This window comes from Schistocerca nitens, chromosome 10, assembly GCF_023898315.1.
Source record: "Schistocerca nitens isolate TAMUIC-IGC-003100 chromosome 10, iqSchNite1.1, whole genome shotgun sequence".
Classification (NCBI taxonomy): Eukaryota; Metazoa; Arthropoda; class Insecta; order Orthoptera; family Acrididae; genus Schistocerca; species Schistocerca nitens.
The window spans coordinates 187803135-187826783 of record NC_064623.1 but is presented as its reverse complement, the minus strand read 5'-3'; the positions used below and the strand labels follow the sequence as shown (position 1 = coordinate 187826783).

General features: G+C 42.4%; 1 protein-coding gene across 2 annotated transcripts in view; it reads left to right on the top strand.

Moving 5' to 3' along the window:
* The window catches only part of LOC126210194 (uncharacterized), a 29577-nt gene extending 10216 nt beyond the window's left edge, over positions 1-19361 (top strand). Inside the window, exons 2-3 of one of the 2 annotated variants that reach the window (XM_049939371.1) lie at positions 5667-5943; positions 17046-19361. In XM_049939371.1, the coding sequence (XP_049795328.1) occupies positions 5667-5943; positions 17046-17299 (531 nt within the window). In that variant the 3' untranslated portion in view covers positions 17300-19361. The remainder of the gene's footprint in view (positions 1-5666; positions 5944-17045) is intronic. The other variant, XM_049939372.1, reaches the window with a different exon arrangement.
* Positions 19362-23649: the final 4288 nt, after the last annotated feature.

Genomic DNA, 23649 nt, shown 5'->3' with positions numbered 1-23649 from the left:
TCCAAAACTTTTGCTTGAGCTGAAAACAGCCATTCAGTAGGTCAAAGACAGCATCCATGTTCCAACACTTCAGCGAGTCATGCAGAATTTCGCTATTCGTCTGCGCCATATCATCGACAATGATGGCGGGCATATCGAACATGTCATAATCCAAATCTGAATATCTGCAGTGACGTTTACATGTCGAATGAAGTGAGTGCACTCCGTGGTTTGAAACCAATTCAGTTTTTTTTTTTTTCGTATAGTTCAATAATTTTCACCCTGAAAGATCCGCTGATGACACTGCTATATTCGGCGAAAGTGAAGAAGATTTTCGAGATCCGGTGTTGGAATGAACAGTCTAATACACATAGGATGTGGACTGAAAGTAACCCGAATGAAACCTATAGTGATGAGAAGTAGTAGAAATGAGAACAACGAGAACTTCACATCAGAATTTGGGATCACGAAGTAGCCAAAGTTAAGGAATTCTGATACCTAGCCAGCAAAACAACCGACAATAAACGGAGCGAGGAGGAACAAAAAGCAGACTGGCACTGTCAAAGGGGGCATTTCTGACCAAGACAAGTCTAGTAATATAAAGTCCGCCGCTTGTGGTCTCGCAGTAGCGTTCTCGCTTCCGGAGCACGGGGTCCCGGGTTCGATTCCCGGCGGGGTTAGGGATTTTCACCTACCTCGAGATGACTGGGTGTGGATGTGTCGTCTTCATCATCATCATTCATCCCCATTACGGTCGGAGGAAGGCAACGGCGAACCACCTCCACTAGGACCAAGCCTAGTAAGGCGGTGCGTGTCTCCCGCATCGTTCCCCTACGCTCTGTGAAGGAGTATGGGACTTCTTCATCATCAGTAATATAAAACAAAGGCCTTATTTTGAGGAAGAAATTTCTGAGGCTGTTCGTTTGGAGCACAGCATTGTAGGGTAGTAAAATATGGAGTGTGAAAAGAATTGAAGCATTTGAAACGTGTTACAGAAGAATGCTAAAAATTGGGTGGATTGGTTCGGTAAAGAATGAGGTGGTTCTCCGCAGAATGGGCGAGGAAAGGACTGGATGAGAGGGCATCCATTAAGATATCAGAGGCTAATTTGTACTAGAGGGAGCCGCAGAGCGCAAAATCTGTGGACGGAGACCGAGAATGGAATACATCCAGCCAGTAGTAGAGGACGTAGGTTGCAAGTACTTCTCTGATATCAAGAGGTCGACACAGGAGAGAAATTTGTGTCGGGCTGCATCAAACCAGTCAGAAGAATGGTGATTCAATGAAAAAAGAAATTTTAGAGCCCTATCTATTCGCTATCGACTCCTGTTGCTTCTTTTAGGATGTCATCAGACATGTGCTCTCTATCCTAGTCCAGTTGTAGCGGTAACATCACAAATGGAGGAAATTATGTAGAGCTCAATTTAGTGATGTGTTTCGCGTGTTGTTTTTTTTAACGGATTGTTCCATGTGACATCAGAAGAGAGGTCGCCGCTAATATCGACAGGCATAAATCAAATACAGTGACCTCACATCCAATCTTTGGACATCAACCGGCCAAGCCAAGACTGAGGTCCGGGAAGAGTTTCCTAACAACATCACACCCCTTTGAAGGATCAGCTGCGGCTACCCGACTTACCAAGTGGAAAGGAAGATGCCAACATCTGTCAAACTGGATGACACCACAAGATTCCCTGCCGCCTGGACACATGGAGAAGTGGGTCATCTGGGAGTCCTTGAACAGACTGCGGACAGAAGTCGCAAGATCGAGGGGAGAATCCCCTTAAATGGAACTTCCAACTGCCAACTGTCTACACAACACTGTGCGAATGCGGTGAATTGCAGACAATGTAACTCATGCCCAACCAGCTGTAGCATGAAGGACTTAACGTCTGCAGCACCTAATGCTATCAAAGTTGCCCAATTCTGGGTGTATACTGTATAGTTTTCTTTGTATGTATTGATTTCTGACACGAATAAAGAAGACTTTGTCTGTTGATACGCTCCTACTCGGATTTCCCGCAGTTATTTACAAGTCTGCTATAAACTTACTGTAAGGCAGATTTATAGCGACGTCATTGTTTTTAATACACTGTGATATCATTCTTTTTTAACACACTAGTAATGCAGGGACAAGTTCCTTAAAGTGAAACAAAGATTTGCTACGTGGAAAGAGTTTAAATGTTTAGATAATGTACTGTGGTAATAGTTAATCATTAAAAGTGTCTTATTTACGTGTGTATTTGGTTTTGACGACCTTGAAAAGTGTGTATTTTGAATACTTGCCGTGGAATATCAGTCAAAAAATGTAATAAATTACCCCAAAATTAGACAGCCTTCTTAATGACGGAACCTTTCAAAAATCCGAATTGTGACTTGGACAATATTTTACTTCTGGTGAGATAGTTAAGGACACGGCATTATGTTACCTTTTCTAAAATTTTTGTGGATTCGGGTAAACCTGAAAGTGGACATAAGTTTGATGGTACTTTCTTATCTCCTTTATCTCCCTCCTTTCTTACATAAAGGTTTCACTTCGTCATAAATCGTATGCATCACACACAGACAGGCAGCCTGTCAACTACACTTGTTTCCCCATAAAGGATTAGTCCTCATTGCAATCCAGATATACTATAAATATGGATGTATGTATGTTCCACATCTCTTGCTAAACTACTGGATCGATTTCAACCGAACTTGGTACACGTATAACTTACTGTCTGGAAAGATCTACTAGATCTACTGTGTGGATGAGAACCACGTGCCACTCAAAGGGATGGGGGTGAAAGAGTATCGAAGCTGACGACGCACAAATAGCCAGACTATATTGATCTATTATTTAAGAATCAAAGCTCCTAGTGGCTTGCAACAATGTTAACTAATGATCTTTTACGAGACACCTTCTCGCTGACACCCCCTACAAAATGATGAAAGGAAAACAGTTTATTACATACTACATTTTCGCTGATCATGCAGTAAAACTGCCGCATCAGGCACGGCGTTTTAATTTACTACTTCATTACTAATAACTCTTTTCGCAATAGATTATTTAGACAATATTTACATGTAGCCCTGAATGTACTAGCAAAAATATGTGATTATACGACAGATACGTCAAGATGACGCCGTAATCAATGAGACGCATGAAAGTGAAACTGCAGGACAAAAGTCTCTAGAGATACAGGTGAAACATGCGCAAAAATATGAGTGGAATATGTTAAATGTATGTGAAATATGTGTGACAAGTACTCATGCGGCGCCGGCCGGGGTGGCCGAGTCGTTCTAGGCGCTACAGTCTGGAACCGCGCGACCGCTACGGTCGCAGGTTCGAATCCTGCCTCGGGCATGGATGTGTGTGATGTCCTTAGGTTAGTTAGGTTTAAGTAGTTCTAAGCTCTAGGGGACTGATGACCTCAGCTGTTAAGTCCCATAGTGCTCAGAGCCATTTGAACCATTTGAATTTAGGCGGCCAAGTTGCAGGTAAAAAGCCCCTCCTAAAATCAAATTTGGTACACATATTTACTAGCTGGAAAGAAATATTGTGGGTGTAAGAAACAGCAACAATCTATGGGAATGGGGATGATAGTGCAGAGAAAGACGGGGAGATAGACAGTCAGGGGATGAAAAAGGTGGACACACAGAGGGGGAGAGATAAAAGGGAAGAGGAGATTGAAACACAGAGGGAATAGGAGTGAAGTGAATGGGTTGAGGAAGAAAACAGGAAGAGATGAAGAGAGGGAGGGCGAAGATGAGTTGGACAGTGGGGAGGGGAGGAGATGTACTGGAAGAGAAGGAAGAGTAGGTGGACAGAGAGAGGAAAGAGGTGGTGCTGGACAGAGAGAGGTGGAGGAAGAGATGTATAAGTACAGGAGGGAGGAGGTAGTAGACAGAGAGAGGGGAGGATGAGATGGATGGGGAGAGGGGAGAGAGAAGGATATGGACAGAGAGTCAGGTGAGGTGGAGATGACTTAAGGTGGGTAAGGAGATGAACTTATAGGGGGAGGATGAGATAAACAGGGAGGAGGCTGACAGACAGAGGGGAAGGAGGAGATGGACAGACAGAGCGAGAGGAGGAGATAGGCGGAAAGAAGGTGAAGGAGGAGATAGACTAATAGAATATTGAAATACACTCCTGGAAATGGAAAAAAGAACACATTGACACCGGTGTGTCAGACCCACCATACTTGCTCCGGACACTGCGAGAGGGCTGTACAAGCAATGATCACACGCACGGCACAGCGGACACACCAGGAACCGCGGTGTTGGCCGTCGAATGGCGCTAGCTGCGCAGCATTTGTGCACCGCCGCCGTCAGTGTCAGCCAGTTTGCCGTGGCATACGGAGCTCCATCGCAGTCTTTAACACTGGTAGCATGCCGCGACAGCGTGGACGTGAACCGTATGTGCAGTTGACGGACTTTGAGCGAGGGCGTATAGTGGGCATGCGGGAGGCCGGGTGAACGTACCGCCGAATTGCTCAACACGTGGGCGTGAGGTCTCCACAGTACATCGATGTTGTCGCCAGTGGTCGGCGGAAGGTGCACGTGCCCGTCGACCTGGGACCGGACCGCAGCGACGCACGGATGCACGCCAAGACCGTAGGATCCTACGCAGTGCCGTAGGGGACCGCACCGCCACTTCCCAGCAAATTAGGGACACTGTTGCTCCTGGGGTATCGGCGAGGACCATTCGCAACCGTCTCCATGAAGCTGGGCTACGGTCCCGCACACCGTTAGGCCGTCTTCCGCTCACGCCCCAACATCGTGCAGCCCGCCTCCAGTGGTGTCGCGACAGGCGTGAATGGAGGGACGAATGGAGACGTGTCGTCTTCAGCGATGAGAGTCGCTTCTGCCTTGGTGCCAATGATGGTCGTATGCGTGTTTGGCGCCGTGCAGGTGAGCGCCACAATCAGGACTGCATACGACCGAGGCACACAGGGCCAACACCCGGCATCATGGTGTCGGGAGCGATCTCCTACACTGGCCGTACACCACTGGTGATCGTCGAGGGGACACTGAATAGTGCACGGTACATCCAAACCGTCATCGAACCCATCGTTCTACCATTCCTAGACCGGCAAGGGAACTTGCTGTTCCAACAGGACAATACACGTCCGCATGTATCCCGTGCCACCCAACGTGCTATAGAAGGTGTAAGTCAACTACCCTGGCCAGCAAGATCTCCGGATCTGTCCCCCATTGAGCATGTTTGGGACTGGATGAAGCGTCGTCTCACGCGGTCTGCACGTCCAGCACGAACGCTGGTCCAACTGAGGCGCCAGGTGGAAATGGCATGGCAAGCCGTTCCACAGGACTACATCCAGCATCTCTACGATCGTCTCCATGGGAGAATAGCAGCCTGCATTGCTGCGAAAGGTGGATATACACTGTACTAGTGCCGACATTGTGCATGCTCTGTTGCCTGTGTCTATGTGCCTGTGGTTCTGTCAGTGTGATCATGTGATGTATCTGACCCCAGGAATGTGTCAATAAAGTTTCCCCTTCCTGGGACAATGAATTCACGGTGTTCTTATTTCAATTTCCAGGAGTGTAAATACATACTAAGGCAAAGCCAGGTACTCAGCTTTTCTGTTACATAGTTCCTTCATATTGTTCTCATAGCCGACACATATCCTGATCTTATAATGAAATACAGAATAAATTATTCTCTAATGTTTGCTTTTTTCTAGGTCTTGGGCCGCTGGTATGTGCTGGAGATAATGTCCCCAAATGTGGATAAGGAGAAGGAGAAGCGGCGGGACGCGTGTGCGGGTGTGGACTTCTGGCGCTGGGATATCGAGGAGAACAACCTGATGCCTGAAGTGGTGCCACCACCTGCCGTGGGCCCCGAGCACCTGGTGATGCGCGGCTTCAACCGCCACGTCAACGAGCACCACACGTCCAGCTACCGCGTCGACACGACCACCGTCGTTCAGGGCTCGGGCGGCGCCATCTGGGATCAGCCCGGTGAGAGTCTCACTATTCCTGCCACTCCCTGCTGCCGATGGTCCCCAGACTGTGGGGACACCCGGCATCTGTTTGAGTTGGCAGCACTGGTCACCCTGGCACTACAGCTACCATCTGTCACTGCAGTGAGGGAAGGAAGTCGGCTCCTGACCTCCGTTGCTTGTTCGCTGTGGCACTCTATCTTGTGGTGTGCCAGGCTTAATGTCTGTTCCTCACGATTGCAAAGTACTGGAAAGTATGACACCAGAGTCGTTCACAGTGGCATGCAGAAAAAAAAATCTTCTTGGTTTACAGGCCTCATCGCTTCGAATAAAACACTCGAGGTTTCAATGTAGACTGGCAATGGCATGGAAAGCGTTTCTGAAGAAGAGAAATTTGTTAACATCGAGTATTGATTTAAGTGTCAGGAAGTCGTTTCTGAAAGTATCCGTATGGAGTGTAGCCATGTATGGAAGTGAAACAAGGACGATAAATAGTTTGGACAGGAAGAGAATAGAAGCTTTCGAAATGTGGTGCTACAGAAGAATGCTGAAGATTAGATGGGTAGATCACATAACTAATGAGAAGGTATTGGGGAGAAAAGGAGTTAGTGGCACAACTTGACGAGAAGAAGGGACCGGTTGGTAGGACATGTTCTGAGGCATCAAGGGATCACAAATTTAGCATTGGAGGGCAGCGTGGAGGGTAAAAATCGTAGAGGGAGACCAAGAGATGAATACACTAAGCAGATTCAGAAGGACGTAGGTTGCAGTAGGTACTGGGAGATGAAGAAACTTGCACAAGATAGGGTAGCACGGAGAGCTGCATCAAACCATTCTCAGGACTGGAGACCACAACAACAACAGCCCACCATCACCATCGGGGGTGAAAAACACGAACTGCCAGGAGGGTACAATGTTCCTCTTAAACAGGTGCAATATCTGTTTCTGAAACCCAGGGGCAAGATTTGTATACAGTGCATATCACAACCAGTAGTAAAAGCTGACACGAGTGAAACTGTGTGAGGCAAAAGGGGGACGAGAGGGGGGGGGGGGATGAGAGGGGGAGCGGAACTGTAGGTCGTTTGTGTGGGCTTTGAATGGCCTGCAAAAGTAAATATGAATTCTTGACGCTTGTAGCAATGCAGGAGTGACAACTTCAAACGTGTCGCTGGCCTGTCGTGGCACATGACGTAACCCAGTTTCGTTCAGGGCACGGGAAATATATGCCCCACAACGAACTTGAGGTGCATTCCTCAACATACATCACGAACGCTCAACTGCATCTGGACCCAGGTGGGAAATCGGTGTTACAATGAGAAGGTACTTAATAAAGTCCTTAACTTTGTCATGTGGCATCGAGAGCGTAAGTCTATTTAAACACGTAGATATGGAATATTAAAGTGGTTTCACATAGTAACCTGCTCCCCGCTGGAGACGGTCGCTGCAAATCGTACGACTGGTCGTGCCACGCGTTGTGACAGACGCCAGCGGGCCAGTATATCTCGTTGGCCTTGGTCCGTCTACAGACCGGAGCTGCCCAACTCTCCAACGCATCCCACCGTCACCTCCATCCCTCTGGAAGGTTCCAGGCGCTGTTTTCGCTCCTACATACTCGCAACACCGTGCCCAATCCGGCAGTCAGTGGCTTTTTATTCCTGATGAAGACAGCGGTGACAGCTTTCGAAAAGTGAATGTCTTATTCAAAGCCCAAAGCTGCCAGAGGTCACCAATTTATATCAATGGAGCAACTTGAAAATTTGTGCCCGACCGGATTCAAATGTGGGTCTGTTGGTTACAAGGCACATGCCCTGACCACTACGTCATCTGAACGCAGTGGTCACCACCACCCGAGCACACCTACAGCAGACCGAAATTCTCAACTTATACCACACACAACCGATGTAAAGCCCCTATTTATTAGTCTCATTTCTAGCGACATCGCCGGCCGCTGTGGCCGAGCGGTTCTAGGCGCTTCAGTCCGGATACGTGCTGCTGCACCGGTCGCAGGTTCGAATCCTGCCTCGGGCATGGCTGTGTGTGATGTCCTTAGGTTAGTTAAGATGTTAATCCCCATAGTGCTTAGAGCCATTTTCTAGCGGCATCTCGCCGATTCCCATTGGTATGCATCTGCACTGAACGGCTCATTGGCCGTCATCGCTTTAATTATGTATGTGGTGTCGTTCTTTCGGACGCGGCTTGTGAACCGAGAAGATTTTATACTGGAAGATTGATTTCCTTGCAGCTACCTGTGTAATAAGCCTCGAGACACCATTACACAGCCATTGGAAATATTCGCTATCAAGATGCTGTGTGGAGTGTTTCACTTTGCATGACTGTACAAAACATACAAATAACGTAACTAATCTAAGGTTTCTCTGTCGTGGAAAATGTACTGTTCTGGGCTACTGAGAAACTGTATGAAGGGCAAAGCTATATAGCATTGTTGTCTCTGTAATCGTGAGGAGTGGATTAAGTCGTCACTTTCTTTGTATGTGCTCAGCTTGTCGTGCCTTAAGTGTACATGTTGAGGTGACCGCCGTGAGTGAACGTAGAGTTTATTGCTGTATTTGCAGTAAGAGAGAAAGGAGATGGCAAAACCTATTGTGGGACATGGCGATTCCCCCTATTACCAAAGCGCCCACTGAGATTAATGCTCCTATCCAAGACGCAGGGGCCGGCTGTTGTGGCCGAGAGGTTCTAGGCGCTTCAGTCTGAAACCGCGCGACCGCTACGGTCGCAGGTTCGAATCCTGTCTCGGGCATTGGTGTGTGTGATGTCCTTAGGTTAGTTAGGTTTAAGTAGTTCTAAGTTCTAGGGTACTGATGACCTCATATGTTAAGTCCCATAGTGCTCAGAGCCATTTGAACCATTTGAACGAACCCACCCAAATGAACATGGCCGATGACAACGAGGCATGTGTGCATGTGGATACTAATTCCCATCATTCCCCGCGGCCAGTCACGCAGTTTTAACGCTCTCACACAACCGTTCAGAAGTTATGACGATTTTATTTCATTTAGTTCATTAATTGTCACCCTCTATGTATTTGGGATACAGCACTTCTTGTATTTTGCAAACTGTGAGGTGCTGGCCTATCTAAAGGCACTCCATTGGTGTTCTCAGGTTTGTCAGTTAGCTGCTGATGTTGAGATGAGACGTAGTTTTATTGAAGGGCGCCTTAGAACTGTAACGATACTGAATTTATAATAAGAAACAAATATTAAGGCCACCTCCATGATTGACTGATCAGTGTGGAAGCCTGCCATGCGGAGGACCTCATTTCAATTCCCGTAACTGTCATCAGGGGTTGTTACATGGAATAGGGTCCAGTCAGCCTCGTGATGCCGTCTGAGGAGCTACTTGAAAGAAAGGCAGCAGCTCCAAGATTCTGAAAGCTAACAACAGCCAGGAGAGTGGGGTGCTGATACCATACCCACTGTTGAAGAGCAATTCGGGGATGGCAATTGCATCTTTCAACATGATCGAGCACCTGTTCATAATGCGCGGCCTGTGGTGGAGTGGTTACAACAAAATAACATCCCTATAATGGATAGACCTGAACATACTCCTGACCTGCATTCTATAGAACACCTTTGGGATGTTTTGGAACGCCGACTTCGTATCAGGCTCACCGACCAACATCAATACCTCTAGATATGTCAAGGTTTTTTTATTTTTTTAAATTACCGCTACCAGTCACAAACTTTGTCAACTGTTGTATTACTTGTTTATTTAGCGACATGTTTCGAGAGTTAAACCTTATCTTCAGGCTAAATGACATTACGAAAACAGCTTTACAATAAGGTCATAATGATATTACATAGCCTTTTCGTAAATACTGTGGTCATCTTTGTTCTTCTGGCGTGGCACTCTCAAAGATACATATTTCTTGAGACATTCACGGTCGAAAAATAGTCAAAATGGCAATACCTCTCCTCAGTGCAGCACTCCGTGAAGAATGGGCTGCCAGTCCCCAAGAAACCTTCGAGCACCTGATTGAAATTATGCTGTGGAAGCTGTCATCAAGGCTACGGGTGGGCCAACACCATTTTGAATTCCAGCATTACCGATTAAGAGAGCCAAAAAACTTGTAAGCCATTTTCAGCCAGGTGTCCGGATACTTTTGATCACATAGTGTATCATTGGGTAAAGTGGTAACATGACTATTCAAGTTGGCGTGTAGAATGTATGAGACTCGACACTTACTATCAGATTTGCGGGAAAATATCGCACACACAGAATCCCGATAACAGCGACGGAAGTTAAGTGCGAGAACTTTCGTACAATCAGCTTGACAGCTCTGCATCGAAGTTTCTGACAAGAATAACATACAGGAGAGTGGGAGAGAAAACTCGGGATGCGTTAGATGTCGATCAGTTTGGGGTTTGGGAAGGAATGTATTCTAGAGAGAAAGTTCTGTCGTTCTGCTTATAATGCAATTAAGAAGTAACAAAAATCAATAAAAGTTTATAGCTTATGTCGACATGTAAAAAGTGTTCGACAATGTAAAATGGTACAAAATGTTAGAAATTCTTATATAAACAGAAGTAAGCTGTAGGGAAAGACAATGTGTGCAAGAACCAAGACGGGACAATAAGAACTGAAGACAAACAACGAAGTGTTCGGAATAAGAAAGGATGCAGTCTCTTGCTCAGACTCCAGTCAACAGACAGAAGAAGCAATGACGGTAGTAAAAGTGAGAGTTAACCCTGTGGGGCTGTTACCTAAAATGATTGAGAATGTATGCAAAATTTAGTTTGCTGACAACATTTATTTTCCGAAAACAAAGACAGACATACATTATGTTAAACAAGTTATGATTTAATACCGTAAACGACTAATAGGTGATTTAAGACCACAATGAAGAAGGATCTTGGGTGGCGGAAGTGAGTCAAGTAATCTGGCCCTAAAATTGTGGATAACGCAATCTGAATTGATCTGACGCTGAGCAGACTTGGATTGTTCAAATATACAGACGTTTCTCGATATAGGTGCAGCTGAGAGCAAGTGGCGATTGAGGTTTATAGCCCCTGACAAGGCCTTGAGCGGCAGTACTTTACCATGTTTGCTTCGTGCAGCGATGTGACTAGAGAGATACGTGAGGTGTCACCTGTAAATCTATCGCGGCCACAAAAGAAATGCAAAAATATCACGGTCTAGTGATCAGACAGACTGATCGCAATTAGCCGGCCGAAGTGGCCGTGCGGTTAAAGGCGCTGCAGTCTGGAACCGCAAGACCGCTACGGTCGCAGGTTCGAATCCTGCCTCGGGCATGGATGTTTGTGATGTCCTTAGGTTAGTTAGGTTTAACTAGTTCTAAGTTCTAGGGGACTAATGACCTCAGCAGTTGAGTCCCATAGTGCTCAGAGCCATTTTGATCGCAATTTCCTCGCTACCAGAGCCCTGAAATCATGGTAGATTTCAGTGAGTAACACACCCGTTCACTGATTGTACCACGGACCTATTCGGTTCACTTATACGACAGAGTGCACAAGGATACCAAACGTCAAGACCGGTAAACCAAAAACGAATAAGTGTGCCCTCGACAAAATAGTAGTCCGAGACGTTTGAAGTCACACTATCACTACAGTAAGAACTTCACCACAGGCTCCCCAGTCCAAACTACTCACAGAAGAAGTCAGTCTCAGGATGAATCACAAGTACCAACCACACATGTCATAGCTTCGACCAAAAGATCTCCTACAAGACAAAATCCAGCACCCGAGTGCTTCACACCTCTTCAGAAAATAAAATCCGTTTTCCCGCAAAGTGCATGAACTGCACCACTTTCACGTTATCTTGAGCCAATCATACTGCTCTAGAGGCGCTAAATCTCCCCTCCCACACTACAGCACAAACTCCTGTCTAATCAGAGCAAGAGTTACAAAACCTCCGTCTCTGGAGAAAAAAGGAAACCGCCAATTACTGGCCTTTTTTAAGTTTTCACGGAGGGGGAAGGTATTTTTCTCAGAAGTCGCATAACGTCCCGTGGCAACAAGTGAACAGATACAATCTTTATCTAAATTGCCTGTGCCTTGGAGCTTGTTAGTCCTAGCTATGAGGTGTAATTAAGATTCTACCTCTAAACGTTTCTCAGACGCTGGAGTTTCTTATAGAACCGAGGTGGCCAATGGTATGGGTCACAGGCCTATTTGCAGTATCAGCGAACATGAAAACTTGTGAATTTTTATTATGCGTGGCTCTGCACACAATGCCCAGTTTACAACTCCATTGTGTAGACATGTCCCTTCAGTCCGTCGCCCCCAGCCAAGCCTTCGGCTGGCGCCAATGCAGGTAGCTCAGCATTGTTCTGCTGGAGACCTGTATCAACGAGGAGCTGCTCTGTCTGCCCTGTACAGCTGTGGGCCTGTCCAGCAAGATTTGCTGAGGGATGGGCTAACTGCCAATCGCTTTTAACTCCCAACATGCCGTTTCTAAGAGCTAAGAACCATAAAAATACCTCATGCTTTCAGTGCCCTAACATGCTCCATCAACGTCTACTCAGGCCATTAACTGTCTAGAGTCTCACTCAAGGTGCATGAGGTTGTAATAAAATCTTTAATAATTTTCTGTATACGAAAAATAGCTGAGAGAGTAACTTGTCCTCTCTCAAAAGAAAGGGTCGAGAGTTGGACTAAAATTCAGGGTGAAAGAATATGAAAGATAAAGTTTGCTGATGACACTGCTATCATCAGTGAAAGTGAAGACAATTACAAACTACATTAAATCGAATTAACAGTCTAATATATACATAATATAGTTTGAGAATAAACCTAGGAAAGTAATGAGAAGTAACAGAAATGAAGTCAACTATAAACATAACATCAAAATTTTGGACTGGGAAGTAGCTGAAGAGAAGGATTCTGATACTTTGAAAACAAAATAACACATGAAGAATGAAGCAGGGAAGCAGTGGAAAGACAATAGTAGCACTGGCAAAGACAGCATTTCTGGCAAAGAGAAATGTGCTAGCATCAGAAGTTGCCCTTAATCTGAAGAAGAACTTTCTGAGAAAAATTTCGAGCATGATATTGTCTGGTAGTCAATCATAGACCGTGGAAAAACCGGAAAAGAAGAGAATTGAAGAAATTGAGACGTGGAACTACAGAAGCATTTTTAAAACTGGGTGAACTCGTAAGATAAGGAATGATGAGATTCCCTGCAGGACTGGCGAGGAAAGGAAAGTAGAGAAAACTCTGAAAAGAAGAAGGGACAAGATAATAGGGCATGTGTTAAGACGTCAGGGAATAACTTCCATTGTACTAGAGGAAGCTGTAGATTGTAAGAAATATATAGGGGATGTCAGGAATTAGACATATCCAAAGAAGAATTGAGGACGGACAGTGCAAGTGTTACTCTCAGGTCAGGGAATTCGTATTTTGCCACATCAAACCATCCAGAAGACTAATGACTCAACAAAGAAAGGGAGGTAGTGACAGGCATGTAGTGACAAGAATGTTATTAAAAAACCAGCATAGGGACAGACTGACCGTTGGCCAATGAAGCAACCCAAAGGCGTGTTCCCTCCCTACAGAAAAAGTACAGGGTCCTTCGACACAAAAGTAGGAATAATGGTGGGTAAAACTGGCTTACAGCGAATATGTTGCAGCAGAATACACTCTCAGAATAAGCTGTCAGTTATTCATTCAGACGTACCAATAAGAACTACGCCGGTCCCAGGCACCTCATTAGCGCTGCCCCATTTGTTGTGATTCTTGATGTGGGAAGCGTGACTCAGACACAATTCCATCTTCTTGATCCTACCATGTTTCTGGAGCGATGTACAGAGCTAGTAGAAGATACTCTTAGAATCGACCAACGGCAGGCTGAGAGGAAGTTGACAGACGAAAGACACAGCTTTTCCATATTTCCTGCAAGTGGCAGCTTTGAAAAAAAAAAAAAAATCATTATGAAGATTGGCACATTGCATAACTAATCCCATCTTATCGCGATTTTTTTGTTCATTTTAAGGAGACCTTGTTTCGTCCTGACATTTGTCTAGAAATTAAGTGACCAGAATTTCGGGATTAGAGGCATTGATCCCTTTCCATTGTCCTTTTTCACCTATTATAATTTGTACACCAGTGTACGAATACTACAGAAAGCGACTTTCTCTATGAGTCATAGTAAGTCATTGTGTTAACGAAAAAAATTATTCTTCCAACCATAGGATGGAAAGTAAAGAGTTGCAGGAAATACGTGAATAGTTGAAACTTCAGACAGATGTCTCCATCCACAGCGATCTTCGGCCTTTCTTAATATGACGTGAAGCGGCAGACTGATAATATTCTTCGCTTGACCCAACCATCTGTTTCTGCTTTCCCACGTGGTCTTATGCCCTTAATTTTTCCCTGCACGATGGTCTTCTCTAAACTATCCCCTCTCCTTCTCATGATGTGCCCAAGAAACTGAAGGTATCTTTGGCTGACACGAGAAGATAACCTTCTTGTGATTTTTTCTATTATTGAAACATTTGTTCCTTTGTGTGTCCACGGTACATGTAGCACCCTCCGCCAACACCACGTCGCGAAGGCATCAATGCGCCTCTTATCACTACCTTTCACGGTCCACGTCTCGCATCCGCATAAGAGTACAGGAAACACCAATGCTCCTACCAAGCGCATCTTCGTTGTCTCGGATATTGCGCGATTCTGCCATGTCTTAGTGATTTTGACCATTGCGGCTGGGCCAAGAATGTTTCGTCATCTTATTTCTTTATCACTCTTTCCTGTCCAATTGATCAGAGAGTCTAGATGTACATAACCACTCACTATCTCCAGATTCGTTAAGCGTCCTGTAAGTTGGTTTTGATCGATGCCTTGACGATTTATAACCATTACTTTTTTTCATATTTATCTCTAGGCGAAGGTTTAGACTAATATCTTTCACTCTTGAGAACAACTTACCAAGTTGTATGTGAATGCAGGCTTTCCTGGTGTGTACTGCTGATGAAAACTTCTCGGGCTTCCATCCGGGTAGCTGCGAAGATGATGAGAATAACATTCGTCGAAACGTCGCAGATTTTCGACGCAGCTACCCGGATGGAAGCCCGAGAAGATTTCATCAGATTTCGAAGTTGTTCCTCTCTTCCTGCTGTGAGTGTAGTATCCTCTGCAAAGCGTAAATTGTTGATTTTCCTGCCGCCAATTGAAATCCCACCGTCCCAGCCATCCAGCGCTTTCCGATTACACACTCTGCATAGATATTGTAGAGCTGAGGTGACGGTATGCAACCTTGTCTGACGCCATTTGTCACATCTAAAAACTCCGCGTCTTCACCATCTACTTTTATGGTTGCGGTATGGCTATTATAAAGACCTTTTAGTAAGGATACTAGGTGTTTTGGAACCCCAGACTCGTTGACCACTTGCCACAACTTGTCCCACATGACACAGACAAAGGCCTTTTTATAAATTAGGAAGCAAATGTAGACAGGGGCACAGAACTCATTACATTTTTCAGTTATATGCCTTAAATTCAAGACTGCTTCTCGGGTACCTTTACCTGACACGAAACCCGCTTGTTCTGTGAAAATCTAAGACTGCCAAAAATGTTTAGGCGTTGATTTATTATATGCAGGAGGACTTTACTAGCATGTGATATTAATGCTATGGTCCTATAGTTGGAACTGTTCCTAACTGATTCTTTTCAAAAATATTCAAATGTGTGTGAAATCTTATGGGACTTAACTGCTAAGGTCATCAGTCCCTAAGCTTACACACTACTTAACCTAAATTATCCTAAGAACAAACACACACTCCCATGCTCGAGGAAGGACTTCGCTGGGACCTGATTCTTTTCTGTGCAGAGGAATTAGGATAGATGTAGTCCAGTCTTTAGGCTATTCACCCGTTTTCCACACCTTATTACGTAGTTAATGTAGGGCATGCATGCCTTCCTTTCCCATCGTAATCAGCATTTCTCTGCTAATACCATCTATACCTGAGGCTTTGTTGTTTTTCAGATGCTTGATGGCATGTTCGATTTCACTGTACAGGATATCAGGTTATTTATTTGATTCCATACAAATGTTCTCTTCATCGATGTTGTTTCCTTTGCAGCACAGTGTTGTTTCCTCCTAGCTATTGCTAATTGCTGGTGACTGATAATAGTGCCATCTAGATCTTCTACCATCCACGTGCGCGGTTTGAACTCTCAGGTGATGTTGTTTATCTTCTTAGTCCCCTTATAATTGGTCAGGTTTAGGATGGAATTTGTTTTATAGGTCTAAATGTCCTGACTTGGGCTTACCTTCTGTTTAATCTCCCATACTGTGAGCGTAAGGTCAGCCACCTAGAACGCAGCAATGACGGTAAGTAGTTGTAATTGCTTGGGCCCTTCAGGAAGTATGACCACAGACATAGCAGTTAAAAAGGTTAAATTGGGAGCTCACACAGAATAAGAGCTTAGAATTCCGCATGTGGGGAATTTGTGATGGCTACATTTTTACAGAAAATTAACTGTAAGGTTGTGTGCCTTGGAGTATTCTGTTTTGTTTCAAATGACATGGTTTTTTTATTCAGATATTTTACTTGGGATTTATGTAAGACAAAGGAATTTATTCTGGATAAACTACATGGGATGTAACTGTGATTGAGCACAAGTGTGTTCTGTATCCAGCTTTTTCAGAAGTTGTTAAGCCACAGATGCACATGGAGTCTTGGTACCAAGTCTTTACAGGGGTTTATTTTGTAATAGCTTTTCTGTTGATTCTGATTGTTCTGTGGATGGTACTCATTTTAACAAGATGAGTTTCATAGAGCATCTGCTGCTTACAGTAATTGGTGTTATGGATACAGACAGTGGATGCAGCGGGGATAGTGCAGTCTAGGGGCAACTTGATATTGTCTACAGACACTGGCAGGTCAGTTTCCCTTCTGGATCATAGTGTGACTACAGGCTGTATCTCTCCAATGAGATGCTCTTCTGTTTTTACAATGTACAAATGATCAGTGTTGCCACCTCACACCAGGATACAGGTGTCCCCAATGTTTCTTTCAGCCTTCTTCATGTGGGAGCACCATCTGGCATCACAGGGCCCTCAGGTAGGTGCTACGCTTTGCTGTGTGCTGTGTATGTATATCTTTGTGGTAATACTGTTCATTGTTTCTCGTGACGACAGTACGTTCTGTGTCTGCGTGCACAGTCACAATGGGTGCCTCAGTTGCCGTGGTGGACTTCACGCCCGACGCACGCTTCATGACCGTCACCACGTGCGTACGGCCCACCGCCTCCGAGTGGACCTCAGTCTTAGGAAGGGATCCCGCTGTATCGCCATTGCCCCGTGAGGAGCTCCACCAGCGGCTTGAGGCCGCCGGGCTCCGCTATGTGGACAGCGCCAGGCTTCAGAACAACACCGAGTGTGTCTATCCGTAGAGCTGCCATTTGCTCCTACCCTCACCAAGATGGCGGTGCCGTTGTAGGCACCCTGTGCCGCTTCCAGTCTATCAAGTTCTACTGCACCCACCTAGAGCTGTGGGATGATCATTCTTCCTGTGTATTGTAAGGAAAGGCCGCTGGCTGTAACACACTGTATCGTTAAACAAATATCTTCTTTGTACCCATTTTTTGACATCTAATGGGTAACATGTTGTAGCTGTATGACAGTCTGAAAACTTTCTGCACTCTTGCTTTGTTATAAATTTCCAATAAAGCATATTTTTGGAGTGAGAAAGAGGAAAATCATTTACATGCTTATTTACCTGTGGATTGAATAACACAGTTTACAGTATATGTTATATTATTACAAACAAATGCACACTAATTCCCTTTTGATTTTCTACATGAATCACAAAAGAAAATGCTGAACAAAAAAGTAGCGTTAGATGATTTGAAAGTATCACTGAATGATATCAGCCGTATACTTCACAAAGACATTAATAGACAACGGTCTTAGTCTTACAAACAAATAAATATATTATATGGGAATGGTTGCTTTAGTAGATGTAGTGTAGTGAAGAAAATTTCTAGACTCTTCTTCGTTATTAATGTTAAATAAAGCATCTTTTGGGGCTAAGAAAGAACCAAACTGAACTGAAGTCACTTGTATTTCTGTTTGCCAGTATATCAGGTCTCAGAGTTTGCATTTAACTGATATTTCATTGCACATGAATATGCAATAATCTCCTTTACATTTCCCTGATGAATCATAAACTAAAATGGAAAAAAACAAAAATGTTGAATAATTCAAGCAACCCACCCAAGCCTTATGGTGGTGCTGAGTATCTGTGGCTGGACGACTTGTCTCATATAACAGAAGTAAATTACATGCAAAAACCTTGATCATGAATCAGTCTACTTATTATAGAAAACAGTATAAAGCCCCCGTAATATTTCCTGAGAATTACCTTCATGTGCAAACAGAAAAACGCGTCAGGGTACTTCAGTTAGTACTATATACTGAAGGTGCCAGCAGCAACATTTGCTACGTTCAGCCTATCAAACACTACAGCAACACTCTTGTGCCTTGAGATGATTGATGTCCCTTGTGCACCATAAGAAAAGGCCGCTGGTTGGAATTCCCTGCAATGTTACATAACTAACTTCTTTGCCGTCATTGACATCTAACACTTGGCAAAAGTCCCAAAATACCGCTGCTAATCTGGTTACGTCAAAAGGGATTTCCATACTCTTCCTCCTCTTATTGTGCAGCAGTGCCTCTACAGTACGAAAAGTTTCAACACTCCTGCTTTGTTTGTGAATTTAAATATAGCTTAGTTTGGGAATGAAGAAGAGCTACGTGAATCAAAATAATTTTCATGTTTATATGGTGCCAGTTAAAAGAAAAGAGCTTACATTCAAGTGATGCATCACTACAAACAAATACACATTAACTCTCTTTCCATTTTCTTCTTGAATCATAAAATAAAAAAGTAACTAAAATAGAAATGTTAGATTGTAGACATGTACCTTTGAATGACACCAGCATTACATCTTCCAAAACACTTAAGAGACACTAGTATTAGCTTTACTAACAAATGAACAAGTTTAAATCTGGGAATGATTCCTGTGTCACAGGATGAAATATTTCTACACTCTGATTCGTAATTAATTTCGAATTAAATATTTTTTAGGAGTTAGAAAAAAGATAATGTGAATAGTTACTAGCCAGATCAGAGTTTATGTTCAACTGACGCTTCATGACATATAAAAACACACTAATTTGCTTTACATTTTCTTTGTGAACCATAAAATAATATGGCAAATTGTAATAATAATGTTGAAAGATTAACTAATACTATTCACTGAATCTAATGGCAGGGAGTTAATTAAGACTGGTGTTAGTTTTAGAAAAAAATATGTCTGAAAATTGTTGAAATTTTATAAGAAATATTTTAATCTGATGCTGGGTATAAATGTTACCAAATAATCAACTAATTAAATGCATGTAGTAAATGGACAACTATTTCAATGAATAATTAAATAGACTGAAATATTATTGTTGTTATGTACAGATTATTAAAACAATACCTTCCTGAATATAATTCAAAATCTTTGCTAGAAATACATATAGCAACAATAAATAACTTTTTTGCAACCAACATTTCATATCTGAGCGTGATAATGAGCTGATGGGAAACACCAAACTGTGCATAATTATTTTCCAGTGAATCCTATCCAAGCATGAGTATTTAACTAGTACTTTATAGAAAATGTATATGCCAAAAATCAATATTTAGAAAATAATTGTTTGTTGCTGGTTTGTCAAATAAAACATAGTTCATGACCAATGGCTGTTATATGCAATAAATTGTTGATAGTGTACAGGAACCAGCCAGAAAGAGGTTTTAGGTTACTTTATTCAAAAAGTGCTGTTACCAGTTTGAATTTTTCACTATTCACCATCAGACAGTTTTTCATGTTCTCATTAAAACAAATGATACATCGGTTTTCCATAAGTTGCCCTAGGATAAACAATAATTCGCAATTACAAACATCTAACAAAAATGATTGCACTATAGAATTGTGTTGGAAAGCGACTTATATGAAATGTCCAGGTGGTGCATTTGTTTTTCAATTTTCTTCCAATGAAATACATTTCCAAGAATATTCGTATTTTCACCATCACATACATTGGTTTGCATTGTAAAATACTTTCATTTACTCAGTAAATGAATTTTCAATGTGTCCCATAAGTTTTGATTCACAACATACTAAAACAAATATAGAGTTTACAAAGTACATGAGTGTCAAAGACGCTGCAATACAATGAAAGTGTAAATTACTGATTCTTAAGTTGAAAGAGTACTTTACTTTAAATGTAGGGCATTAAACACAGGTAGATGACGATAAATACATGGGATTTTATTAATTATCGCGTTACAAACTTATTTTATATAACAACAGAGAAACAAATATGGACAAGAAAATGTGTAAAATCCTTACATGCTATCTGAACATTGATGAATATAATACATCAAAATTTATCAGAATTTATAGCCATTAATAATTATAACTATTATATATGACTGTAGGCTTTCCTGGCGTAAACTATTGATGAAGGTTTCTCGGGTCTCCAGCTGGGTGGTAGTGTTGCGAGATATCTACACTACCACCTGGCTGGAGACCCGAGAAACCTTCATCAATAGTTTACACCGGGAAAGCCTACAGTCACATATACGACACCTCTATGGGAAGGAAATAGCCTGCAGCTTCAAACGGCTGCAGAAAGAACACACCAGGAAAGCGAAACTTCTCAGCACACTGGCTTTCCTACAACACTGTCAAGACGAGAACATCTTACCTGGGAGATATCAACGCTACCACCCAGCTGGAGACCCGAGAAACCTTCATCAATAGTTTACACCGGGAAAGCCTACAGTCACATATACGACACCTCTATGGGAAGGAAATAGCCTGCAGCTTCAAACGGCTGCAGAAAGAACACACCAGGAAAGCGAAACTTCTCAGCACACTGGCTTTCCTACAACACTGTCAAGACGAGAACATCTTACCTGGGAGATATCAACGCTACCACCCGGCTGGAGACCCGAGAAATCTTCATCAATAGTTTACGCCGGGAAAGCCTAGAGTCACATATACGACACCTCTACGGGAAGGAAATAGCCTGCAGCTTCAAACGGCTGCAGAAAGATCGCACCAGGAAAGTGAAACTTCTCAGCACACTGGCTTTTCTACAACGCTGTCGAGGCGAGAACATCGTACCTGCGAGATATCAACGCTACCACCCGGCTGGAGACCCGAGAAACCTCATCTATAACTATTATATTTATATACAATGTTGTAAGATTAGTTACTTGATCTGCAGACAGGTGTAAAAACGTCACTTGTTTGGAATATGAAAAGTACTTTGTGGAAGGTTTTCAGAAATGGACTGTTAGCCTACCCAGTCTGATCATTAAGAATATTTTCAGGAGAAGTGTTTTTGTGTGTGTTTGTTTCTATTTTCTCTAACAGATACATAATGGCTCATTTTTCTGCAAAATGTAATATTTTCATGTTGCTTTCGGTGTTTCTCGCTGAATAGTTTTCTTCTGCATTGTGGGCTGGAAATATAAAGTTGTTAAAGTTTCCAAATTTTATGGTATCAAGGTGTTCTTTGTATTTGATTTCGTAACTTCTGCCTGTCTGACCAGTACAGAATTTTGGGCATGAATCACATTGGAGCTTGTATATTCATGATTCACTGTAGGGGCCTTGAAATGATTTACATCATAGATCACTTTCTGCTGTAATTTACTATTAGCAGAGAAGCTGACATTACTATTCTTCAATTAAAATATATTTGGAATTTGGTACGATATTGGGTCTTTGTATGGGATAATGGGAATATATTGGTTTGGCTTCTGTGGGAGGCTGATCTGTTTCGGATTGAATGCTGTCTGAACTTGTGTTCTGCCAAACCGTGACTTTTGTTTTTATTCCATTGTGGAGTTTGTTATTATAGGATCATAGCCATTATTATCAGCAATAATTGATTTGATTAAACTGATTTCATTTTGTTTATCTATATGGCCCATAGTTACTTTCAGCATTCTGTGTACCACTGCTCTGAAACATGTCATTTTTTCCATTCATTGGGATTACATCAGGAGTTGTCTATGTTGATATTTTTGTTCTCAAGAATGTTCGTATTTTCACAATTACACACGTTGGTTTGCATTGTAAAATACTTTCGACTGGCCACCAAACGAATTTTCAATGTGTACCACATGTTTTGATTCACAACATGCAAAAACAAACACAGAGTTTACAAAGTTCATGAGTGTCAAACATGCTGCAATACAATGATACAAAGATACAGCATTATTGGTAAAAGAAGTGAAATTACTATTTTCTTAAACTGAAAAAGTATTTTGCATTACATGTAGGGCATTAAACACAGATAGATAACTATAAATACATAGAATTTTTGTGTATTATAGCGTTAAAAACGTATGGACAAGAAGATGTGTGAAATCCTTAGATGCTACCTGAACATTTATGAATACAATACTTCAAAATTTACTAGTATTTAGTGCCATGAATAATTGGTGGTAGGCTTTCTTTATATGCTAAGTTGATGTTTATGGTTAAGGTTCCAAATTCTAAGACCAAGAAAATTTATCCTCTTATTTGTTTCATGCTGAACTCTGAATTTAATATTTTTAATCAGTTTGCTGAGGTCTGATGCCAACACATCAATTTCACTGTTTGTACCATCAAAAAGGAGGACCGCATCATGAACATTTCTTTTGCAGTATATTATTTTGTTTGTTAGTTGCTGATTAGTTGAGAAGTATTTTTTGTTCTACATGGTTGGTATGAATGTCAGCTAATATCCCAGCCAAGCTACTTCCCATTGCCAAGTCATGGTAATATAAATAACTGATTATAATGCCTTGGTAAGATGATAAAACTGTGCAGTATTTTGTATTGAATTTCGATTTACATAAAACTTTTAGTAATGGAAATAAACATTAGACCACAGTTCACCTATAAGGGGATTACAACTAACCAAGAGGCTAGAGTTTTTGGCCATGTTCGATTGTTTTGAGAAGATTATAAAAATTGTACCCTCAAAAGATATCGAAGAAAAAACGTATAGACATTTCATACTTACTGCAGCAGATGCTTTTACATCTTGTTCATAAAGCAATCACTTTTTATCTCTCATCCCCCCCCCTCTCTCTCTCTCTCTCCTTTTTTTCCACCATCTGATGTGTTATGATGACATACATTTCAGCAATTGCTCTGTTATTAACAACAGCTAGCATATTTAACAGTGTGACAGAACTAGTAGAAAATATTAAGAATAAAAACGCCACTGTCAGTTGATAAAACTTAGTTTTAATTGACCACACTACAAGTTTCACGGCTTACAGACACAGCTTCAGGTGGAACTTACATATGTAAGAACTTAAATATAATGATAAAATGTTTTGCAATTTTATGATATTATAGATGATTATTTGAATGTTTATATTCCCAAAAAATATTACATTGCTGTATCATAGGTTGAACCGAACATTCTTAGTCTAGATACTGTCATTCTGAGAATACTGTCATCACTTAAAAATTGACAATTGAGAAGGTGGTAGATGTGATATCCTCTAAGAATATTGCTGTGTAGATTGAACTGGCATTCTAGTCATTCATTGTATGAGCAAGTATCTATAAGAAAAGGAAACAATGCAGAAGGCTAAAAACAATTTCGAATTCATAACACAGTTAGTAGTCGAAATAGTGCAAGACTGTAGGTACAGAGCAAAATAAATTAGGTGCGC